Below are 18,179 nucleotides of genomic sequence, written 5' to 3'. Positions count from 1 at the left end.
GCTGATATATCTAAAACAAAAAGATAATTAATGTAAACAAACAATTAATCTAAATGTTTTGTCATCGCATTTTCAACGTTGGCCTTCTCCAAAATTGCTTGAGGACAGCGTCATCTACTGGACAGTTGAATCATTTGTCGAAATGAATGGAAAGATGGTGTACACTTCTACCAACGCAAATATTTGTACTTGTGTGCTGCACACTATAATACAAAAAAGGCAAAAGCATAAACAGTTTAGACTATAATGAAAGTTTAATTGTACTGTTTACGATGTCAATTCACAACAGTACTGTTTTTTATCTCAGGTGCTGCAGACATGGATCTTGTGGATGGCATAGGGACTGGAGTCACGGTGTGGCCAGATGTCTCCGTTGGGCAGATCCTTATCATTCTCTCCCACCCGTTCCACCATCTCCACCATCATGGACGGGCTGCTCAGGTCTGCCGTGCGGTAAGACTGCGTGAGGCGGCGGAAGGAGGAAGCGTCTGAGGAGTCGTCGTCATAAAGGTCCTCCATGAGCTCCCGGCGCTGTCTGCGGCTGGCCTTCAGCTCATCCCCCAGCTCTGTCACCAGCTCCTTGACGTCCCTCACCACCGTGGAGCGCAGGCCAAACAGACACAGCAGGAAGACGAGGCCAGCACAGATCCCAGAGACAAAGTACAGAGCCACCTTCTCCGGAAGACCTTGAAGGGAGGAGTTCAGTCGTGTGAAGTGAAACCAGTACAATAGGGCTCATATTGGAAGGCATTATGTACACTGACAATGGCATAATGAAGATCTGTGAACAAACAGAAAGGGAACAGTATCTTCTGCTGTTGGAGGGCTACATAAAAGATCCTTGTGAATGCTGACACACGTACAGTAAAACAAATTGAACAGAGAGGTTGGGAGTTATCTCACATGCACAGCAAACAATACACATACCCAGTATTCTGTCAAAGATTTCCAGAGAGTTGGTTAAAAGTACATTTTGAGGCCGGGAGATGCCAGGGCCAGTGTACCATCCTCCTGCAGGTGAAAGGGGAGGGGTCTGGGCTCAGTGGCCAGTGAGCCCGAACACCAAGTCCTCTGACATTCTCCCCGCAAAATACAATTCTTCTGTTACACACAACTTTAGCGAACAATAGAAAGAGAGTGTTGGAGTCTTACCATGTGTGTAGTCTGATATCATGAAAGGGTCTGTTGGCCCACGCCCCACATCCTCCAAGAGATATCGAGGAACTGGAGGGACAAAGGACTGAGCTGTCTATGGTTGGAAATGACCTCAGTACACTTACGCTCGAATCCACCTAGCCTGTCACATAAGGTATGATTAGAGTAGTGCATCACCCACGCAGCTTCTGTCACTCACCACATGTGAAAGACACCCGCAGGTGCTTCCTGGTCCCAGGGAAGCAGGGTTCCCCAAAAGTGTGAGTGTCTGCCAGTAAGGAGCATGTGGGCCGCCCGTGACACTTGCGTGACACTTTCCTCAGGGCCGAGGGGGACAGACACTCTGAGAGACAGATGTACACAAGCATACCAGACATGACTTACTGGTTTATTCAAATGTTTTTGTCACGATTGTGATTCAGATGTGACCACTAGATAGCACTGTAGATCTGTTTCGAACCCATATCTGTTTGTTCTGCAGTAGTCTGGGGGCAGTTAGGACTCCCATGGAGCAGGTGTCCAAACGTGGCTGAGTAGATGGCAAGGACGGTGTCGTTCTTACACGCCAGCCTCAGTCTCTCATTCTCACATACCAACCTATTGCGGTGATGCTCTGAGTGGGTTGAAAAAAAATATATACTTTTGAGGAATATCACACAATGATAAAGACATACACAACTTGCAGAATATATAAGAGAATAAACTCTGACCTGGGCGACACTTGTAGGACACTAAGAGGTACTTGCTGGTGAGTGGACAGGGATCCTGTCCAAACACTGCATTAATGACCAAGATCTGACATCTCCTCCTGCCCTGGCATTCTGACTCAACTTTCTAGAAGGAAAGCAAAACAGCCATGCCTGGTTAACTAAACATATAAAAGGTGACAAACCACTGAATTGTTTCATTTAATATGACAGTCAACCGTGGCTACTTATTGAGACACCCATTTCCCTTTTTCATACTAAAAGTGATGTCAAATCGAAAACAACTGCACATTGTTTACAGGACTTTCAGTGGAATTCAGATTAGTCCGTTTTTACCTCAGTAGCAACAGAGGATGTGCATTCAGTGCTGTCCTCTGTTGTGTTTGTGTTGGTTGGAGGACATAAGTTCTTGCTCGGAACACGTCGTCCATAGAATGCGGAGAGAACAGCCACAGAGGTTCTGGAAGGACACTTGATAGTTAGAGTGTCCCCGTCACAGCCATGGGCTGTGTGATTTCTCAGGATGGAGTGGAGATAAACTGAAAGAGGTTTAGAGATAGTTGTAAACCACACACTTAGATATTGTGCAATAAATGTTACTTTCACTTATTGTAAAAAGCTGAATTCACAGTGGAGGGGGATTTTCATGATTGGAAATCATTTTCAGTTCCTCATCTTTGTTTGAGTTTCAAATATACAGAGAAATTAGTGCAGTAGAAAATGCAATGACTGGCCATCAACCTCAGGGAAATTTGAGCCATCTCATGACACTGATTAAGCAGCACAGTCTTAAGCAAACTCTGGGAGTGGTTTTAATGTACCCTTTATTACATGGCAAGTAGTAATAATACTGGCCTTGGTCCCAATAATAATATTGTTATTAGTGCCTATTTAACACTTAATTAATCCAACATTATTCTCTGCTATTTTTCCAAAGGTGACACAAGCCTTTACGAGAGGGTGGTGTCTCAAGAACATGGGTGTAGTTCCAATGAAAGTATGGGACTCTGAGTCACATACAAACACCCTGGAAAAGAGACTTCAGCACACTGGAAGTCGTTTCGGCCCTCCCCTTTTGCTGGCTGCCCCTGGCCCTCTGCCCCTGGCCCTCTGCCCCTGTGTGGGTCTTCCTGGCTGTGTGTGCTATGTGTTTTCCAGTGGCAGCCCCAGAGAGCTCCCCGAAGGCCGTACCAGGCACTCGTTCACAATGAGCTACTCTGAAGCTCTCTCACACCCGCACGCAAATGCAGATCCCTGTCAGGGTCAGATGGACAGATTCAAGGACAATAGCAACCCAAGACAAAGGCAGGCTGATGTCAGGGCTTCATCCATCCACAAGGACTGACTATCTGCCTTGTCAACACAAATTATCATAATGTGCTGTTGTGTGTTTATCCTGTTTTATCTTGTCTTAAGGTGGGCATTTGAATAAACAGCACCTGTATTAGAGGTAAACAACAAATGTACCTCCATTAGCTTGATATTTTCCTTTGGAAAGGCAATACTAAAAACAAGGAGGACACATTTCAGCAGTCTTTATATCTGTGTCCTCTCGGCATAATCTCTTGCAACACAGGATGTGTGAGAGATAAATCATGGGATGTACATTGAATGTCTTCTTTTTTCCCAGCTGGACCGGTGCTGAGTGAGTCAGAGCTTTCCCACTTTTCTCGAACACAACAATAACAAACGCCAAAACACACTCACCGGAAAAGTCAGGAGCAGATCTTGCGCTGTGTGTGTTCAGAGCCAGGAGGAGGTAAAGAAGACAGCAGGACCTGCAGACGCTCCATGGGACCATCATACTGCGCATTCTACATTAGGGAGCAGTGGGGCTCGCCACTGTGAGTTGCTTTCCAATTTACTGACTGTGAGCAAAGGGTCAATGATGCCATTGTCTTGACCTGAGAACAGCCCCCCGTTTCACTGTCAAAGAAACAGATGAATGCTTTTGCCAGTGATTTGGGCAAAGTGTATGAATGTGTATGAATTAATTGATGTGTGTGCTTTTCTTTTTTTTAAAGTGAAAGATCTTAACATAAAGCATTGTTATGGAGGTAGGAATTTAATTCAAGACATAGCTGCAAGACTCCATTGGCTATTTCTGTTTGTTTAACATGATCAAATCTCGATCTTCTGCCTGTGTTATGATAGAATCGAGGGTGACTCTTGCCCATTGGTCAACAGTGAGGGTCATGTTGTGTGTCATGTCGCAAAAAGAGATTCGATTTTCCACGGGGAGACTTCCAGCTGCTGTTTGTCTAGTGGCTCTTTGGGACATCTATCTCCTGAAGATAAGGTTTTCCTTTTTCCTCTCTGGAGGGGAAGGACAGGGGTTAAGGGCAAGTAACACATTTCCAGTAACACTTCAGAATTACTTGAAATCATAATAGTTCTGTTTGTTTCAGCCAGTTGCATCTCTGTTTCTTACAACACAACACTACATTGTCATAACAACCAAATAAAGAAAGCCAGTGACCTCACATGCTACGTAGGCCAACGAATGTCGTAATTAGGATGAAACATGGGAAGTGCTAATGACTCGACAGGAACTTTGGTGAGTGTATTCATTCTACTATTCATACTACTAAGGTTCCGAAGCCTATTCATGTCTGTGATTTTGGACCAAAGTGACAAATCCCCCCACAAACAGCACTACAGTGCTGCTGACATAACAAACACCTCCCTAAAAACAATGTCAGTACAGTGATGAACTCCTTCACAGAACTTCCTGGATGGAATGATCACTGTGGAGGGGTTCCAGTGAACGTTCCAGACATATCTTCATGGGCGAGTAGAGGGGAGTGTGAGAGGGATGAGGTCTGTAATATAATTGCAAAACTGAGGCCACAACCTCCCTGCCTGTGTTTGCTTCTAAGAGGAGGTAAATGCTTTGTAGCCTCCAGCAAACTGCTTTTGCTCCGTTTCCTGTGCTGGCGCTAGTATTCGTTGAATTTCCAGCATTTGTTGGACATTTCCATGTTAGGCGTTTGTTTTTCATCTTCCCTCCCTCTGATGGAAATTCCCATCAGCCACTTGAGCAGATGAAGGAGATAAGTACACTGAACAGACACCATGTCACCTTGATTTCCACTACTCTCCTTAGAGACAGGCACTATTGAGCCACATGGACAAACCAGTATGATTGGATTAAGCAGCTGTAAATCTTCCCTATTGACAAGAAATGAGCTAATACCGGCAGATTCTAAATTCCCTGCAACCGAATCTCAGGTTGTGATATTCTATTAAGCAGAAATAAAGCAACAAAAGATTTCAATGTTGGTGAAACCTTTGTCGTGTCACAAAAATCTACATTTTCAAACAGTCAATATTTTGAAAGCACTACTACTGTTACTTATTTCATATTGTTCCTACATTGGTATCCAAAGATTACAGTCTTACTATACAAACATGTATCTGCATTCCAGGCTCGCCACCCCTTTTACCCTGTCAAATTACAGGAGATTGTGACTGAAAGAAAGATTAACTTTCCTTCCCTTTCCAAGAGACCAGGGAGTTCTCCCATCCGGACGCAATGAGCGTCTATCTACACCATGACTCACCAACTAGTCATGCTATCAGCGAGAACCCACGTGGTTTCATATAATTTTCGGTATTTCTGTAACGTACAGTTAAATTCAGTTTCTATTTCTTGCCTAAAAGAATAAGCATGTCAACTCTAATCATAAATGCTATATTGTACTTGTGTAAATTAAAGTGTAAAAGACTTACACTTAAAATAAATTGATGACTTTGGTTTTTGGCTTTCACTATTTGTTTACATCACAGTAAACAAAACAGTCCTTTGACTCCATGAATCAAAAAGCCTGAGGAACTGGGAGTTACTTGTGTTTAAGCACTACTAAATTAAATTAGGTGTTACTGGTACACAGTACTTGCTTTGTATGGAGAGCCTGAAAAAGGAAAAATACCTTCTTTAATGTGAAATTCAAAAACAATCACTGTATTAAACTTTTAAAAGTACATCTAAAGTTGAGGACATATCTGAATACCTTCTCAATCATATGATGATGTACTTTGATGTTGCACATTGTCAAACCGTTATTGCTTGACTTGTAATGGGATCTATTTTAAGCTCTCCTAGTAGAGACTTGGCAGTGTGCTTATATGCACCGGAACCCCGCCCATCCTCTGGGACCTCCCTCTCCCTCTAACTTTTAAAGTGTGTTCAGAGCAACAGCTTCAAGGAATCCCAAATACAACAGCCTCTGGGTCTTAGCCCACACCCCTCTTTCACATCCTCATATAAGTGCACACGCTCTAGAGCCCAGATCAGTTCAAAGACTTTCCGTCAGCTTCACACCCAGTGGATTTGGAATCTGCTCTCTGGACATTGGCACTGTAAAGCACTGCTTTTGGGCGACATGGCACTCCGACAGGATTCTGACATGGAGCCAAGCATTGAGCTCTTCATCAAGGTAATTTTGTGATTCTTTATATCTTCAATAATATCCATGTACACTCTTGTTTATTGAGTTCATTGTAACACTTTGGGAAACAGTGGGACAGGAAGCAATGACAAAAGGACCAACCTGGGGAACCGGGGATTGAGACTTGAGACCCCTGCAAACTTTGCAATTTGTGTTGTGACCCACTTATGGGTGTCACGAACCACTAGTTGAGAAACATGGATTTAAATGTACCAATATTTGCTGTTCACTTATCACCATTGTAAAGGGACAAAGATCTCAATAATGGGCCCAAGGAATGAGATAGAAACTGTACACTACACTCATGTGCGTCATGTGGATCACACATAGTCTCGGGGGGGTGCGTGTCTGAGAGAGAGAGAGTCAGAGTCAGCTTTATCAGTATATTTCGAAGACAGACACCGAAGGCCTCCTTATCATTCCACACCCAGGAGGGGCATTGGGGACCTTAGGACGCCCTGGCCCCCTGCCTGGACCAGACACACCCACACACTTACGCACACACATGCTCAAACATACACACCTACTCACACACTTACTCAAACACACGTGCACACACAGTCTCAAATATACACCTACTCATAACTTTACTCAAACACTCATACACTCAAACACATACTTCACACACACAAGCTGAAACACACGCACACGCATGCTCAAACATACATTCACTGCTTGACTACATATCATTTCCATCATAACTTGTATTAGATCCTATCAGTCTTTACTAACCAATATAAAAAGTCAGTTCTGCCCACAACCGGTGGGATCAGTTGCAATAATAAGCCTCAGCTGTTTCCTGAGGGGATTGAACGTTCATGGCCACTATCTTCCTCTCCACGTTATGCAGGCTTTTCCTTTTCCTTTTGGAGGAAAGGTTTTTTAAACCCCAAACCCTCCTGCACCTACAAGTGTCTGTGTTGTTCATGTGTGTTTTGGCCAAGAAATATGATCATGAAAAGTTCTGTTTTAGAGAAGACTCAAACTAACAGGGGCGAAACCTGCATGAGTCAGTAGGAACAATATATATTTGTTTAGAGACCCATGACCTTCAGCTGTCTGTATCCAATCTAATGATTAACAATCAACATAATCCCAAAGCAGTGAGACCTTTATGTTTACTCTTCAGGCTGGCCACGATGGTGAGAATGTGGGAAACTGTCCCTTCTGCCAAAGGCTCTTCATGGTCCTGTGGCTGAAAGGTGTCAAGTTCACAGTGACCACGGTCGATATGAGGAAGTAAGTCCTGCCCACCACAGCTATCCCAGCTCAACACTTTCTGAGTAGCTGTTCAAAGGGGTGCCTACACACCTTTAGCATTTAGGGAGACTGAGGATGTATTGTAGATACATTTATGAGAACCCAACCCACTTGTAATAAGTTATTCCTCAATGGGTGTGATAGACGGAAGTAGGGAGGAGCTTTCAAAGCAATTGATTATTGAACAAAGAGCCCTGTATTGTTTTCGAACAAACAACTTTTAATCTACCTTATTCTTTTGTCACTTTCTCATGACCATTACTGGTGAGCAAATAGGATCAGGACATTTTGAAAGGATGCTGATAATTGAATGATTCAATAGAATACACAAGTGTTGCTACCCTTGAGCAACAATGAACCACTCCTATGTTAGATTGTTTTATGAACTGAATCACTTTGTCCACATTCTTCCGATCGTTAATCAAAACTTCACACTTGGATTCTTGACAGTACGATAAGCTTTTTGTTCATTGAGATTGTGGCAGTGAATGTTTATAAACAGTACATGACCATAGCAACTCCCAGCTAAATCATGTCACCTCTCTGCCCCTGCCCTGTCCATTTTAGGAAACCAGCAGAGCTGAAGGAGTTGGCTCCGGGCACAAACCCTCCTTTTCTCCTTTACAACGGAACCCTAAAAACCGACTTCATCAAGATTGAGGAGTTTCTGGAACAAACAATAGCCCCTCCCAGGTATTGTGAATGTATTTACCAGAAGAAATGAAGTACACAACCAGTCTTACATTTTTACATTACTTATCATTCATTTAGCACTTTTATGTACAAATAGTATGTCAAACAAACTGATTCTCAGACCCCCTTCTCCAGGTATCCCCACCTCAGCCCACTCAACAAAGAGTCTTTTGACGTTGGAGCTGACATTTTTGCCAAGTTCTCTGCTTATATCAAGAACCGCCCGAACAATGCCTGTAAGTGTGGATTACAGTGGAGTTCCCGAAGGCCATACTACTTGTCTTAGTATAGTATAGTATAGTGTAGTATAGTATAGCATATTGTAATTCAATATAATCTAACATAGTACAATATGTGAATAGATCATCTATACTTTGTGTGGCAAAATATATATATATATATATATATATATATATATATATATATATTGTGTTATAATGAATTATATTACAGTTAATTCTTATTTACTCAAAAAGTTCACATCCTCACATACCCTTGTCTTTATACCTGAACAGATCATGAGACAGCCCTGCTACGCGAGTTCAAGCGACTGGACATCTACCTGAACTCCCCTGTCCCTCAAGAGATTGATGTCAACTCTAGAGAAAACATCACCATCTCCAAGAGGAAGTTCCTGGATGGCAACCATCTCACCTTAGCAGACTGCAACCTGCTGCCCAAACTGCATGTCATCAAGGTGAGACACAAGTGAATGACGTCGCATCAAAATGGTTGTAACCTCCAATAAACAAGGCACCTAACACTTGAATCCTTTAAATAACATTTGTATGAAGATTAGGGTTGTAACAATATTAGATTTTCACTCTACGACTGTCATGGCCAAAATAATTCACAATAACGATATTATCTATGGAAAATATGAAAAAGATATAGAATAATGCTATCAGTCAAATTCACCTTCAACTTTGCTTATTGTGTTTTGTCTCTCTTTTTTGCAAATGAATTACACTTACACTCATAATATATTATTACAATGTGAAACGGAAAGAAACTCATACAAAATGTTCAAAAGCACTGGTTTATTTACATGGTATTGTCATATATGTATCATTAACACAATATCAATATTTCATTTTTAAATATTGCGGTTATTGTCAATACCAGTATATCGCAACACCACTAATGATGATATGGTATGATATTTTCACACTTTCTTTCTTAGGTTGCTGCCAAAAAGTACTGCGACTTTGACATCCCAGCCCAGTTTAGCGGTGTGTGGCGGTACCTTCAGAATGCCTATGAGAGGGAGGAGTTCAGACAGACATGCCCTGCCAACATTGAGATTGAGAAGGCCTACCTGAGTGTAGTTAATGCAAGGAAATGAGCCCCTTTTTCATTTGTCATTCTTTGCCACTGTATCACCAGCTACTATGCATAGTAATGAACAACTGCACAAGAAGCAATAACACAGATATATACAAGCAATGGCTTTGAAATCCATTGACCATCAAGCCAATAAAGCAAAGCCCCATATTTCTTAAGTGCATTGTGACCAGGGCATAATTAGAACAAACTGACATTTTGATATTTTGGCTGCTGTAGAAAGTCTGTGTAATTTCAAGTATAGACTATTTATTTGAAGATTTTCTAATGGCAGAATTTTGTTGCGTACCACACTGATTTGCCAAGCGTGCAATTGGCATTGGCTGTTTATCTATTTAGCAGGTTGCTCTGTCTATAGTGTAAATATTTCTATTTTTACTATACGATAATTGTATAGATGTGTGAAAAAGTAGAAGAGTCGTGGAAGGCCAGTTGAAAAACTGTTCAAACACAGAATGATAACCACGCTCACCAACTCAGATCATAGAGTTCTTAATCTTGTACAAAAACATTTCAGATGGTTTTAAAAGATAATGTTACCAATAAAATACATCTCTTTATTCTGAATGACTGTGTGCATTTTTTTCTGTGTGTGTGGTTTGATATAGTATTATGCTGCTCCCTTGTGGAGACTAAATAATGTCAAATCCACTGGTATTCCTTGTAAAACCAGGATATGACTACCAGTTTTATTCATGTGTGGAGATGGGTATTGTTTTACTTTCGGAGCCTTTGTTTTGGTTTTACCATGTATAATCTGAAACAATCTGTATACAAAGTTATCCAACCAATGAGGATGAAGTTCATTTTATTGTCAGACTCAATGCAAGAAACTTTCAAATGAATGCAAAAATATATTTCTATTAATTTATTCTATATTCCACATATAAAACAATGTACACATTGTCTTAGAGATTAAAATGTGACTAAAGCATGGGGTTGGAACCAAAGGTGATCTTGTACAGGCAAGGTGGAAAATGTTCTTCTTCTTTGGCTTTGTCATTTAGTTTGTCACACAGTATTTCCAGAAGCATGCTGTCAAAGGAGAAAACACAGAGAAAACATCTCATATTTTTGTATCAATCTTGAATATAATACTTTCGTTTTCATATCCTGTTCTTTATCCGGTTTGGCTATGGCAGCCCCATTCTACTTTCAATGGGGTTATCCTAAAATAAACATCCTTTTCACATTGGCAAACAATATACAGTAGGATGACAAATATGCCAGCTAAGATATTACCTAAGACATATGAAATGTGACGCACTATGTTAAATGTTTTGTTGGTGACCATATTCTGTACTTAGGTAAGGAGTAGGACACACTGGGTCCAGGATAGCATTACTCACTTCTCTTGTTGGTTTTTGGCAAGCTCTGCTCCGACCGTAGAAAGCCATGGGAACGGAGTTTGTCGGCTGCCGCAAGCTTCAACACAACCTCTTTTAGGTCATCCACCTGATAGACACAAAGAATCTCTTTCTAGTCTCGTCAAGTCACAGCACATGGCACACTCTTTTTAGATACGATACAACAGTTGCACATACTTACCATATTGACAATTTTCTCCCGTGGCACTGAATCTTTGGCTCCTTAAAGGGAAAAATATGTTTTTAAGTGCATCCCACCATATAATAGTAGCAATATGAAATACTGAAATACTTCTAATTTAACTAAACTAAAATCAACTATTTGTCTCTCTACCTTTACTCCAGGCGTCCTGGCCTCCATCTCGTTGTAGAAGAAGTGGGTACAGATTCTTGATTTCTATCTGGTCATTCAGATCAGTATGTTCCCCATCCTCTACTTCTGCCACCAACTTCTGTATCAGATCTGGTGAGATAAAGCAACCAAGTAACTTCATCCTGTGCAAGCAGTACCCTCACCACGGTACCCCTGATCCTCAAAGCACTGCTTCATATTGCAGATAATGACCAATTCTACAATCATTCTACAACGTTAGCAAACTTTTTTTTAACATTTTGATTAAGCCAAAAAGTGTAGATCAACAAAGAAGCACAACAGTTTTTTCCTACCTGCCTGGGGTTCCAAGTTAGAGTCTGGGTATAACGGTGAAGCATGTGTTCGTCTCGCAGAGCAAATCACAGTTAAGATGTAGAACAGTGCTAAGGACAGCATGCTGACAATGTCTTCCGATGATCAGATGTACACTACCTTGGCCTGACTGAGAACTTCACTTTTATATCTTTCTTGGCAATCCATCATGAACGGATCAATACATGATCCTGTCACCCAGTCTCAGTGTTAATGGTTTTGAGGTGATGGCCCAGTCGTCATAGGGGCAATTCAACGGACCCTGTCAATTCAGTCAGAGCCTATCTCTGCTTGTACAGAGAGCCCTAACAAATGTTTACTCTTCAACCGCAATCAGTGGGTAGTCAGCCAACTCAGATTCTTTATGACTGTCACCATTTTTGTAATTGGCTGTTCATCCTATCACTCACAACATGGGGAAAAAACATGTATCATTCTTTTGATCTCGACTCTTGTCTGCACGCTTTAGAAATATGGTGCCACCAAACTGTGTTTTTACGTCATCTTATGTTTAGTGATCTTCCACGGGCCTGTACAATGCAAATTGTGCATTACCACTGGGACTGGTGGCTTTGTGTGTCAGTCATTTTTCCTCCCTATCCCAGACATAAAATAATATGAGGGGTCATCAAGGTCATTCTCTTTTACACACACGTGCACACAAAAGTCTAGCCAGATCCCTTTTGACAAAAATGAAAGGAAGCATAGCAAAGTAGTATCATTAAAGGAGCCAGAATGTCAAATGATACTGGTGTCTAAAAGTTTCTGAAATAGGTATGAAGAAAAACCTAATTTACCTGCTCTGAGTCATCTTAGTCTTGAATGGCAGGGTGTAGCCAAGGAAGGAGAATATTTAGCAGTGCAGCCTTCTGAACACTGGCCATTCATTTGGTGTTGGGCCTATACGTGGACAAGAAAAGTCAGCTCTCTTTACATTTGATATTCATTCAATATTATATATTGCCAAAATGTCAGCTTTCTAGACTGGTCATTCATTTGATACTATACTTGGACAAAATGTCAGCCTTCTGGACACTGGCCATTTGTTTGATGTGATACTTGGACAAGAAAAGTCAGCTCTCTTGACATTTTATATTCATTCAATATTATATCTTAACAAAATGTCAGTCTTCTGGACACTGGCCATTCATTCGATGTTATACCTGGACAAAAGATGTCAGTCTTCTTGACAGTTGTTCTGGTAAGACGTAGTGCTGGCAAGTGCAAGGTCAGAAGTTCAAATCCAGTCACAGCCTTCTTTATTTGTTTTGGGGGATTCTGACAGAAATACCGGTTTACCGGTTATACTGATCTTCTGGTCAATCCTTTGGTTGTCAAACATAGTAATGATTCATCTGTAGTATGTATTTATCTCATGGCACCCTGATTATCTGTTTAGCAACACTGTAAGCCACTGCAAAGTAAGACAGGTACACGTGGCTTCTTGTAGCTGCTCTAGTCATAACTGTAGCTAAGGTGAGGTAAATACTACACAAAAAGCATCAGAACTGTTGTGTTTTGTACTAGATAAGATCATGCTACATCTAGCCAGAAGATTGGATGTCTTGCATCATGTGTGTAAAAGCTGTATTTAGATCGATATTGTAAGACTTAGTTGGACAGCGTAGGCTATTCCCATTCACGTTAAGTTACTCACTGCACTCAAACAGTGCCGATGTCGTGCCAAGGCACTTATCCCCGCCAGTATTTGCATCCCCTGGCCGCGGGAGTGCGCGTGCACTCAGAGAAGCGGAGTTTAACTGTTGCACTTCGAATTCACCTCTTAAAATGAACAAATAGCGACCTGGCGGGGATAAGTGCCTTGGCACGACACAGGTCCAAGCACATTTGGTGCCCTGGGCAAGGTTTACCCGCTTCGCCCGTGACAAAAACCGCTACTGAACACTTTAACAAACTTTAAACAATGTAAACTATCTGTTGCTCGGTTGCAGATGTTTAGAATTCGGCCGGGTGAAATCTGCTTTTGCCGTTCCTTTGTCGGCAGTTAAATGTTAATTACATTTTTTATTTGAGTCAGTGTAGGTAGGCCGTCGTAGAAGCCCCTCATTGCAGGGGCGAGGCCCTCATTACACACTGCAATAATGAGGGGTCATACTCCCGAACAGTAGGTGGCGATGAAGCACTTCTTAAACGTTGGTTGCAATCTACCATAGTAATATCAAAAGAGGAAAAAGAAGTCTAGCTTGTAGTGCCAGTTTTCAGTGTATCTAACAGCCGTCATACAGGACTTCAGCCGCCCAGACAAAGATTTCCAGGAGTATGAAAAAGGAGACCGAAATATACAATATCATTTTGTTTAGGTAATGCGCTTTTTAAAATCATGTTGTATGTTTTACCATATTTATGCTGTCCTTGCCAGGGTTAGCTAGTTAGCTAACTAATCTAGTATGTGGCTAGGAGGATTTGGTAACACGGTGTTATTTAGCAATCCTACAGTGTACTTGAAACGGCAACACACGTTTTTATACACTACTTATGGATTCAAAGTGGGTTCCATGAATGTCAGACAAGTATTAAATGGCAAGTTATTTGCACTTTGTGGTTGAGCTAGCCTATATGACAACCAAATCTACAGTATCATGTCAGTACAAAGACGTGTCATATATTACGAGTGACATTCTACGTCAGGTTGCTAGTATTATGCAAATACTTAAAGGCACAGTAAAACAAAAATCTAATGATTATTATTGTGCATTCTTTCACAGTTAAGTGCTGCTCGAAGATGTTGTCAGAAGGCAGTTCCTTCATGAAAGGAATGATTTTGGGGGGTCTATTCTGTTTGGTGCTATCCCTCCTCAGTAGTTTCAGTCCAAGTGCACAGTCAAACCCTGAGGACCATCACCACCATCACATCATGGCTCCCAGTAAAGAAGATCTTAGGCGGCTGTCGGAGGCCCAGATGGTAGAGCTGGGCCATAAAGTCCGGGTGTATTGTGTCATTATGGTCCAGCCCAAGGTATTGATGCATTGGGCCACTGCCAAGGACACCTGGAGCAAACATTGTGACCAGGTGGGGTTCTACAGTTCAGAAGCAGCAAAGGCACTTGAGTCAATAGACCTGAATGAACAAGACGACTGGGCAAGGTTACGCAAGGCCCTGAAGCATGCTTTTGATAACGCTGGAGATCTCCGCTGGTTCTTTGTGGCCCGGCCCACCACATTTGCTATCATTGAGAACCTCAAGTACCTGATCCTGGACAAGGATCCCAGTGAGCCCTTCTACATAGGCAATGCCATGAAGTCCGGAGAGTTGGAATACGTTGAGTATGAGAGTGGCATTGTTCTCAGCTATGAGGCCCTTAAAAGGCTGGTAGAGGTGTTCAAGGATGAGGAGAAGTGCCCAGAGCGAGGGAGAGCCCTGTGGAAGTTAAGTGAGGAGAAACAGTTGGCCATTTGCCTAAAATACACTGGGGTATTTGCAGAGAATGGAGAAGACTCACTGGGTAAGGGCCTGTTCAACACCAAAAGTGTGGGTTCCCTCATTGCAGACGGCATGACCAAAAACCCCTCCGATGTCGTGGAAAGTTGTTGTTCTGACTTGGCCATCACCTTCAGTGGGATGTCACCAAACCAAATGCAGGTCATGATGTTTGGTGTCTACAGAATGCGGCCATACGGACACAATTTCCATGACTCCTTAATATTCCTGCCCCCGGAAGGATCGGATAATGATTAATTTCTGCTCCCCTATAGCTCCTAAGTCACTTTTAAGACTGCTGCTGTGAAGGCAATTCTTAGTTTTATTCCTTTTATTATTTTAAGTTTTATGGTATGTATTTTCTTACCTCACATTCGCCATAATTTTGTGGTCATATGTAATTATAAATAACATGGTAATGTGTATGAAGGAAGATTTCATTTATTCAATTAATATTCTATCTGCAATATCACAAGATTGGTTCAAATTTGATGGAAAAAGACAACTTTATCTTGTGTTTTTAAAAGGGATATTTTTGTATGAGTGAGGTGGTGGTTTTATTTTGAACATGTTTTTGAAGGTACGTGAATGTAACCTATACCAGCTTTACCAATTGTATGTATGGCAATGTTTTACAATAAGTAATTGAAATGTGAATCATGGCATTGTTGTTTTAATAAACATTGTAGTCAATAACACCCACTGGACATCTTTTGATTTTACAGCTTAAAATCTACGCAGGTAACTTTGATACATGCTCAAATTGAAAACAGGTTTTAATAGTATCACAATAAGGGATGATGAGAAGCCATGCTGGTATCTTACCACAATTTTTCCTGGACTTCTGTATTAACTGTTAAAATAAACCTGATGGGTGATTTGCTGTGGATCCGATTAGTGTCATTCATTAAGTGCATTTGCAAGCTTCTATTTTCACTGTACAATACTTTAATAATGGACAACAAACTGAATGCAGAATTTTATTTGTGCATCAATTGGGGATTGATTCAAAGCCATCGGCTAATTACACAGCTAAGTCCATCAGTGTAAACAATTGACTGGCTGCCTAGGCCTCACTGTCAAGAGATCCACGTTGTCCAGAAGGGGTGTGACATCACTTGTAAGTCTTCATGTGCCACAGTCCATCATTTAGATAATGAACATTTTCGATCCCAATGCCCTTGTTGACTTTCTCTCTGGAAATTGTGAAAAAATAAAATTTGAAATGGCAATGTATAACACATTGAACGAATAAATGTAAAGAAGGGCAAGCACAATATGCTTACATGCTTTCTGCAGACATCTTCATAACCCCAACACAAAGTGCATGTTGTTTGCCCTCTGCCATTATGGCCTTAAAACAGTTACTAAGGAACAACCTCATATAGGGTATGTCTTGCAAAAGAGACCTGTGTAAATGTAGTCAAATATATACAAACATGAGCAAAATCACAGGCTGAAGGATACAACTACTGTGTCTGAGGCAGCTGGATAGAGTTTGGCACCGGGTGACGTCAATCCAGGACACATGATATTGGCTCCACTTAAGACAAATTTGATGGCACCCTTGTCTACTTGCTGGTGTGGGAGAATAAATGGATCTGTGAAACAAACGTACAAGACATATGTAAATATACAAAACAATCATTCAAATGTCAATAGGTACATTTCATTTACCTATTGACATAGGTAAATGTCATTTCACACGATTGCCTTACATTTATGTAGCAGTCTGAGAGTTGGGTAAAACGGTCCTTCTCTTTGTCTGAAGAAGAGCAGTTCTCCATTCACCGTCAGTATTTCAATATGTTCATGGCTGCAAATTGATTGACAGAATAGAACACCATGAACCAAGAAACATCTTTGAATGTGAACATGCATAACTTTAGGACTTGAGTGAAGTGTGTATTACCATCTCACTATTTTGACTGGGTCCTTTTTCGGCATGATGTGGTTGAGCCATGACTCTATGTCAGGGAACTGATCCAATAGTTGGTTTTTGATTCCCTTGATAACCGAGGTTTTAAGCTGTATACAGTTAGATACATTTTCCTTATCATCGAATCTGAAGAGACAGGAACACACCACCTCAACAACATTTATTTGCAAGATACGTAAAATACATTTATTTGTTAACTTCAAGGTAAAAGGCTGATGTCCCTGTGGTGCTAGATGTAATTACTTTTAACATTAACTAGCAGGCCGTAAATTGGGCAAGTAGAGTCCTGCCCCCCAAAAAATGAACAGTAAACTGCACTTGAGTGTTAGCTTGTAGTCATAACCGCGATTGAGTTTAATGCGTTTATGCTTTATGTTTCAATGTACCCAGTAGATAGCTAACTACAGTACACAAGTATTTCCCAGTGTATATTACTAGACATAACAGTCACAGTCAACCAGGAAGCGAGAGCTAACGACGTTGTTACATACTTGCTAGTATTGGCTAGCAAGGAATCATCCTGACGGACTACTGTAGCTGGTAGCTCGCTAAATCTAGCTAGCTATCAAACATAACATCTACTAGGAAAAGACAATAGCTACCTACTTTTTAAACATCCTTGTTGGTCGCGATCAGTATGCTATTTCAAACGTGACAAGCCTATTCTATGTATTGTTTGTCAGACTTGGATATCATCAATAACGAAATGCATGAATCTACATTCATAGGTCTCCACGCTTGTCTCGCAGTTGTTAGCAAGGATGCATCTCATTCCTAAATGTTGCTCTCTTCGGTGTGTGCTCGTACACTTTGCTTTACGTTTCCTAAAGTAGTCTATCCGGTGGTAGTGAAACACAAAGTAAAGCCATGAAAAAGCTTTGGATATGTTTTTATAGATCAATTCTCAACCCATACCAAATCATTTAATATCTGAATAGAACAGCCAGCGAAAGAGCATAAAAGGGAACACATTGCAGAATTGGAATGCCGCTACGATAAACATGACTTTGCGACAGTTTAGTTAACAAACGGCATGAGCTCTACCTTTGGTTTACATAGAAATATTTTATCCAATCTTGGACGCACTCTGTGTGTGCTAATGTTGTGAGGTGTATTAGTTGCATTGTTTATCTGAGTCT

The 18,179-nt window shown here is 41.2% G+C and overlaps 5 protein-coding genes across 6 annotated transcripts; 2 read left to right on the top strand and 3 right to left on the bottom strand.

The window, feature by feature from the left end:
- Positions 1–235: 235 nt before the first annotated feature.
- On the bottom strand, positions 236–5,174 carry si:ch73-335m24.2 (protein eva-1 homolog C). 2 transcript variants are annotated; one of them, XM_047021411.1, is made up of 8 exons: positions 3,570–5,174; positions 2,199–2,401; positions 1,866–1,989; positions 1,616–1,768; positions 1,355–1,498; positions 1,153–1,224; positions 928–1,011; positions 236–686 (listed from the first exon to the last, which is right to left on the bottom strand). In XM_047021411.1, the coding sequence occupies exons 1-8, from the start codon at positions 3,673–3,675 to the stop codon at positions 304–306; spliced, it is 1,269 nt and encodes a 422-aa protein (XP_046877367.1). In that variant the 5' UTR covers positions 3,676–5,174; the 3' UTR covers positions 236–303. The 2 variants fall into 2 exon arrangements, with proteins under 2 accessions (XP_046877367.1, XP_046877374.1); XM_047021418.1 differs by lacking the exon at positions 928–1,011 and having other exon boundaries at positions 3,570–5,158.
- An 885-nt stretch (positions 5,175–6,059) lies between these two features.
- clic2 (chloride intracellular channel 2) lies at positions 6,060–10,170 on the top strand. The gene is made up of 6 exons (XM_047023718.1): positions 6,060–6,301; positions 7,443–7,552; positions 8,141–8,266; positions 8,402–8,502; positions 8,782–8,963; positions 9,450–10,170. Exons 1-6 carry the CDS (start codon positions 6,248–6,250, stop codon positions 9,609–9,611), a joined length of 735 nt encoding a protein of 244 aa, XP_046879674.1. The 5' UTR covers positions 6,060–6,247; the 3' UTR covers positions 9,612–10,170.
- A 230-nt stretch (positions 10,171–10,400) lies between these two features.
- urp1 (urotensin-related peptide 1) lies at positions 10,401–11,949 on the bottom strand. Its single transcript, XM_047022939.1, has 5 exons — positions 11,644–11,949; positions 11,312–11,440; positions 11,159–11,199; positions 10,960–11,065; positions 10,401–10,645 (listed from the first exon to the last, which is right to left on the bottom strand). The coding sequence occupies exons 1-5, from the start codon at positions 11,744–11,746 to the stop codon at positions 10,614–10,616; spliced, it is 411 nt and encodes a 136-aa protein (XP_046878895.1). The 5' UTR covers positions 11,747–11,949; the 3' UTR covers positions 10,401–10,613.
- A 1,899-nt stretch (positions 11,950–13,848) lies between these two features.
- On the top strand, positions 13,849–15,799 carry c1galt1c1 (C1GALT1-specific chaperone 1). Its single transcript, XM_047022832.1, has 2 exons — positions 13,849–13,983; positions 14,389–15,799. The coding sequence occupies exon 2, from the start codon at positions 14,406–14,408 to the stop codon at positions 15,357–15,359; it is 954 nt and encodes a 317-aa protein (XP_046878788.1). The 5' UTR covers positions 13,849–13,983; positions 14,389–14,405; the 3' UTR covers positions 15,360–15,799.
- Positions 15,800–16,068: 269 nt separating this feature from the next.
- On the bottom strand, positions 16,069–18,072 carry mcts1 (MCTS1 re-initiation and release factor). The gene is made up of 6 exons (XM_047022845.1): positions 17,647–18,072; positions 17,014–17,166; positions 16,820–16,917; positions 16,569–16,702; positions 16,388–16,455; positions 16,069–16,297 (listed from the first exon to the last, which is right to left on the bottom strand). The coding sequence occupies exons 1-6, from the start codon at positions 17,655–17,657 to the stop codon at positions 16,216–16,218; spliced, it is 546 nt and encodes a 181-aa protein (XP_046878801.1). The 5' UTR covers positions 17,658–18,072; the 3' UTR covers positions 16,069–16,215.
- Between the last annotated feature and the right edge of the window lie 107 nt (positions 18,073–18,179).

The sequence above is a fragment of the Hypomesus transpacificus genome, chromosome 1 (assembly GCF_021917145.1).
Source record: "Hypomesus transpacificus isolate Combined female chromosome 1, fHypTra1, whole genome shotgun sequence".
Taxonomy (NCBI): Eukaryota; Metazoa; Chordata; class Actinopteri; order Osmeriformes; family Osmeridae; genus Hypomesus; species Hypomesus transpacificus.
The sequence above is the reverse complement of the archived record's forward strand: the minus strand, read 5'-3'. Positions and strand labels throughout refer to the sequence as shown.